At 22.1% G+C, this 6254-nt stretch overlaps 1 protein-coding gene across 1 annotated transcript; it reads right to left on the reverse strand.

The window, feature by feature from the left end:
- Positions 1–2317: 2317 nt before the first annotated feature.
- Positions 2318–5179, reverse strand: DICPUDRAFT_160288 (uncharacterized protein; the record flags this gene model as incomplete). Its single annotated transcript, XM_003295073.1, has 1 exon — positions 2318–5179. The coding sequence occupies one exon, from the start codon at positions 5177–5179 to the stop codon at positions 2318–2320; it is 2862 nt and encodes a 953-aa protein (XP_003295121.1).
- Positions 5180–6254: the final 1075 nt, after the last annotated feature.

The raw sequence follows: 6254 nt of genomic DNA on the forward strand, positions 1-6254 counted from the left end.
TTTTATTTTTAATTTTATTTTTTTTTAATTTTTTTTAATTTTTTTTTATTTTTTTTTTATTTTTTTTATTTTAAATTTAATTTTTATTTTTATTTTTATTTCCAATTTTATTTTTTTTTATTTTATTTTATTTTTTTTATAATTTAAATTCCCATCATTATTTTTTCCACACTTTTGCCAAAAAAAGATCATAATTTAATTTCTTTTAAAATTTAACCCTTTTTAATAATCATTTTTTTCTTTAAAAAAAATCTTTATTACTTCGTAATCAGCTATGTAATTAAATGGACTATTGTTTTACATTTTGTTCATTATTCGGATTTAAATTTAAAATATTTTTTTTTATATACCCTTAGAAAATTCAGCATAGCTTTGAAGTGCGTGAGGGTTTTAGTTTATAAGAAATCTGTTTATATGAATCGATATAGTTTCATTTATAATTTAAAACATAACAAAAATTAATAAGTTCTTCATAAATAAAATTCTTCATATCGTTTTATTCGAGTTTCATCAGCAAAAATTACCTTTTTCCTATTATACACTACATACTTTAAACTAGTTCATTCATACTAACTGGAAGAGATTCAAATGGTGATTCTATAATTTATTTTTTAATTCAAATAAGTTTACTTTGACATCACATTATTAGGTCTTGATATATTTTGAAATATCTTTTTATACCCCATTCATTAAAAGTTTAGCAACCATATTCAATTATATAATATAAAATTTAAGACAATTTTAAAGTGTTGTATTTTTGGTTGTTTTATTAAAACTGTTTAAATGGAACATTTCTTTCCTTATTTGGTCTTATTATTTTTGAAATGCAAGTTTTTGAAAGGTTCATTTGAGATCTTATTTGTCTTTAAAGCGTGACATTAGGGAGTTATACTCCTTTTTATCACTATATAAAAAATGAGATTTTATAATATATAGCTTGTTATTTAAAATTCAACTCATTATTACATTTAAATTTCTTTTCTAGCTATACATATTACATCTATAGTTAAAATAAAGAATTTTTAAAAAAACAATTAAAAATATATGAAATTTCCATGAAATTTCATATTAATTTAAAAAATATCAAATTTTTCAAATTTGTAAAATGAGTCCGGCATCAGGTTAAAACCATTAAATTAGAATCTCTAAATGTAAATTGTTAATAAAAATTGGTTTTTATACTTATTCCTTTAGATTGCGAAGACAAATAGTTAGAGAGAAGGGGGGGGGTGAGGTTTGGTTTTAAAATGAGGAGAATAGTATGTTGTTGTTTATTTGATTTTGAGAGGGTAGTAGTAGTGGTGATTTTGTGTAGTTTGATCGGATATTTGTGAAATTTTAGTGAAATTTCGATGAAATTTCGATAGATTTAAATCAATTGAAAAATTGATATTTTATAAGGAAAATTTAGGAGAACTCCTATTTGTCACTTTTACTAGCTTTAGTGATTTTTATATATTTTGTGTGTGTGTATATATACTATAGCGAGCTTTAAGCGAGCTGTAGTTGAATTTTGAAGAAGAAGAAGAAGAATTTTATTTTTAAACACCACCCTTACACCACTTCTATAGTGAGCGGAACGCGAACTATAGTTAAATATATGCGCATGGATTCTATAGTGAGCTGAAAGCGAACTATAGACAAATTTAATTTTAAAATTTTAGTAAAATGGTGTATATTTAAAAATCAAAAGCGAAATTTCATGGAAATTTCGATGATAAATATCTTCCTGAAGATGATAATTTATCATTTTTTTTTTTTTTTTTTTTTTTAACTAAAATCTTCCTGATAATGATAATAATAATAATGATGAGATGATTAATTAATTAATTAACTTTAAATTTATCATTATTTTTTTTAAATTTAATATCTTCCTGATGATAAAAATTTAATTTTTTTCTTTCTTTTTAATTTTATTATCTTCCTGATGATTATTATGATGTTTATTATTTTTTTGTATTTTTTCATAGTTTATTAAATATTTAAACAATCTAAACTAATCGTATTTATAATAATAATAATAATAATAATAATTAAATATTAAATATAATTTTATTATTATAATAAAATATTTTTGAATTTAAAATTAAAAAAAATGAAAAATAATTAATTTTATTTGAATATTATATTTTGATTATGATTATGATGATAATGATGATGATGATGATGATGATGATGATAATGATAATGATGATTAAAGTTATAGTGTTTTTTAGGTATTGTGAAACTTTAGAGTAGACTATTGATTTGGGATGAATATTGATAATTTTTTATTTAAACAATTTTTATTATTTTTAAAATTTTAAAAATATTAAATTTAATCACTATTACTATCAATATATCTTCTTTTTTTTTTTCTTTTTTTTTCTTCTCTTTCTTCTCTTTCTTCTTCTTCTTCTTCTTCTTCTTCTTCTTCATCTTCATCTTCATCTTCATCTTCTTCATCTTCTTTATCATCATCTTCTTCCTCTTCTTCCTCCTCTTCTTCATTTTTTTCTTTTTCGTCAAATTCATCTTCATCAAATTCATCTTCATCAAATTCATCTTCATCATTATTATCATATTCTTCTAAAATTTTATTGGGATTGTTTTGAAAAATTTGTTGATGAATCTTTTGTAAAATTTCATTTGCTGATGTATGTTCTTTAGTTGAATTCCTTTGGTTGTAATAAGTATCATCAGTTCTTATAGTATGAAGTTGTGCTTCACTAAGCTTATTAATGTCGATCATTGATAGACCATAATCTCTTTTGTATGTAGATACAATTTTTCTTAAAGTGGCACAATTTATACTTTTTCTATAATATTTTTCAAAAGTTCTTATAAATAAAGCTCCTATTTTTGATTCGCTAAGATTTTTTCCACTTGAAAATGTTAAAATTAACCTTAAGTTTGGGTTATAAACATCTCTAAGTTTAGGACTTTTAATTATATTGATATCATTAATAACTTGTTGAACAACAGTGGGTAAGTTATTTGCAGCAGGAATTTCTTTAGATCGGTGATGATTTGATAAGTATAAAAGTGGTCTTGCATAAAGTAAAAATTTCAAAATATTTATACAAGTAGATTTGGGAAAGTTCCAAGTTTGTTTACCAAATGTTCTTCCAGTTTTATAAATGTTATAAATAGTTAAAATTTGTTTATGGTGATCATCTGACAATTCTGGATAATTCTTTTTAAAAGTTGAAAGTACATGTGGTGGGATAACAATGTAATTAAATTTATTATCAGCATTAAGCAGTAAAGTTCTTGGAACCACTGAGAGATAGAAACATTGTGGACGTTGTGGATTAATATCAGTATTTATAATCAACAATAATAATGCTTCTGCTTGAAAAGCAGCTTTTCTTCTTTGGTAGTGGAAATTACTATTTGAAGCAGCAGCAGCAGCAGCAGAAGAAGAAGAATCAGCAGCAATTTCAATATATTCATCAAATTTAGATTGTAAAATTTTTTTTTTAAGTACTATTTGTTCTAGAGTTAACCATTTGTTTTTAGTAATTAAAGATTCTATTGAATTTGCATATTTTGATTGAACCACTTCATCAGGATATAAAGTTTTTTTTACTAAATTCAAAAATTTAATTGATTTATCTATCATCTCCAATGAATATTGATTAGGCTCAACCAGAGTTAATTCTTTTTGATTAAGATACTTTAAACTTTCTTTTAGCCAAATTAAGAATCTATGATAGGAGTTTGCTTTTGATTTTACAGTTTTTGCACAGTTTTTTTTCATTTTATGATATTGAATTGCTAATTCATATGATGAAACATTAATAAAGCAAGCGACAATATCAAATAACTCTGGTTTGCTAGAGTTTTTTTCATTATAATTAGCCAATAGTTGAGAAGATATAAATTCAGTAAAAAACTTTATATCTTGAGAGTGTCCAACAACAGTTGTATCTTTAATTTGAGCTTTTTGAGTTGTATGGGAAGCAAATTCTGGTAAAACATTTCCATTTAGTTGATCATTAATATATAAATTAATAATAACAAAACCAATCTTTGTAATATAACCTTTAAAATAATGTTGTTGCTTTTTAGATGATATAAAATCTTCTTTTGTTATATAACTTCCTCTTCTTCTTAGTCTATCAAGTAATTTCTTTTTTGGTTCAATTAAATTATATTTTGGAGAAACCAAACTTCCCAATCTTTGATTATCTATTGAATAGTTGACAGGTTCGATTGGTGAAGTAATAGCATTTTTACATGCAGGATGCACACAGAATTTATTTGGGCAATTTTTGATTTTTTTGTTTTTAGGGTGCTTTATTGAAATTGAATTGAAATTTGATTCTATTGTAAATGGTAACTTTGGAGTCTTATCAGAAGGGCTAATAGTACTATTGTTGTCACCAGCAACAACAATTGAACTATAATTAATACTTAGAGTTTCACAATTAAAGAGATCACCAGGTTGATTTTGATGTTTATAAAGTTTATTAACAGATTTGAATTTTGTTTTACATTTGAAACATTTAAATTTAAATTCATCTTTGTTATGGTAGCTATATTTATGAGATCTTAAAGCAGAAATGGTTAAATGACATGATGGTAAACCATTGGAATGACTTTCATAACAGTGAAATTTTTTAAAACAATCTGGTTTAGTACATTTTTGTGATTTTAATTGTTTATCATACTTTGTTTTTAATTCAAGAAATAATTTATATTCTTTATCTTTTGATAATGATAATGATGATAATAATGATGATGGTGAAAATGATGGTGATGATGATGGTGATGATGATGATGATGATGATGATGATGGTGATGATGATGATGATGATGATGATGATGATGATGATGATGATGATGATGATGATGATGAGTCGGAATCAGAACCATAGTCGGAATCAGAAACATAGTCGGAATCAGAATTATAGTCAGAATCGGAATCATAGTCAGAATTAGAATTATCATAATTAAATAATGATGGTGATGAAATTGAAGATGATGGCGAAGATGGTGGAGAGTTTTTTTTCTTTTTTAATATTGGAGGTGAACTTTGTTTTTTTTTTTGTTTTTTTTGTGGTTGTGTTGGGGATGGTTCATCATTATCATCATATTTGTTTGTATGATATTTTAAATTATGGTTACAATTGGCACATATATTATTTTTAAATTCATCTCTATAACAAGAACAATTTTTAATTGTGCATTTCATTTGAAAAAAATTATTGGTATTTTCTCTTCCCCAAGTTTAACTGTATTGAGTTTAGATGTAGTAGTGTCTTTTATTAAAATATTATTTTAATTAATATCAAATCTATTTTAAAAAAATATAAAATATAAATAAAATTATAAAAACTTACTTGAAGATACAGTTGGTAGATTTTTTTAATTTTTGTAAAAGTGGATAAAATTTTAAATATTAAAATTATTTAAAATAAGATTATTATAAAAATAAATATTACAGTAAAGTCAGTATAAAAAATATTATGAATTTAAAATAAGTATTTTTTTTTCTTTATGCAAAAAAAAATAATTTAATAATTTTAATATTTTTAAATATGACAGTGGTTAAATAGTTGAAAATTTTAATTCGTATTAATTTTTGACACTGTCTTTCGGTTAAAATATAATTTATAATTTTTATATTATTTTTTTTATTTTATTTTATTTTATATTTTTTTTTTTTTTTTTTTATTTAAATTTATTTTATTTTATTTTTTTTATTTTGATTATTTTATTTTATTTTATTTTATTTTATTTTATTTTATTTTATAAAATTTATTTTATTTAAATTATTAAATTTAAATTTTATTAATTTAATTTTAATATAAAATATTTTTTTTTAATTTAATTTTTTTTGTTCAATTTTGTTTATTCAATTCAGTTAATTTAATTCATTCAAATTATTCAAATTAATTTAAAATGGGAATTAAATCTATTAATCAATAAAAAAGATAATACAATTAATTTCCACTTAAATCAAATTGATGTCGAAGATAGTGATAAAGTTCAAAATACTTAAACATGTTTATACTTCTACAATTTATAGCTTATTTCTTTTAGTTGCTTTTTTTATTTTATTATCTATCTTAAAATTCAAAAAGAGTGATTATTGATTATACTTTTTTCCTATTTCTTTTTACTAAAAATTCTTATTAATATCTTAATTGTTGTTGTTGTTGTTGTTGTTGTTGTTGTTATTTTTTTGGTGATGGAGTTATATTTTAGCGCTAAAGATATGTATCAAAAACTATCCAATAAACTTTCAAAATAAAAAAAGTTTAAAA

Source organism: Dictyostelium purpureum (assembly GCF_000190715.1).
Source record: "Dictyostelium purpureum unplaced genomic scaffold DICPUscaffold_737, whole genome shotgun sequence".
In the NCBI taxonomy this organism is placed as follows: domain Eukaryota; phylum Evosea; class Eumycetozoa; order Dictyosteliales; family Dictyosteliaceae; genus Dictyostelium; species Dictyostelium purpureum.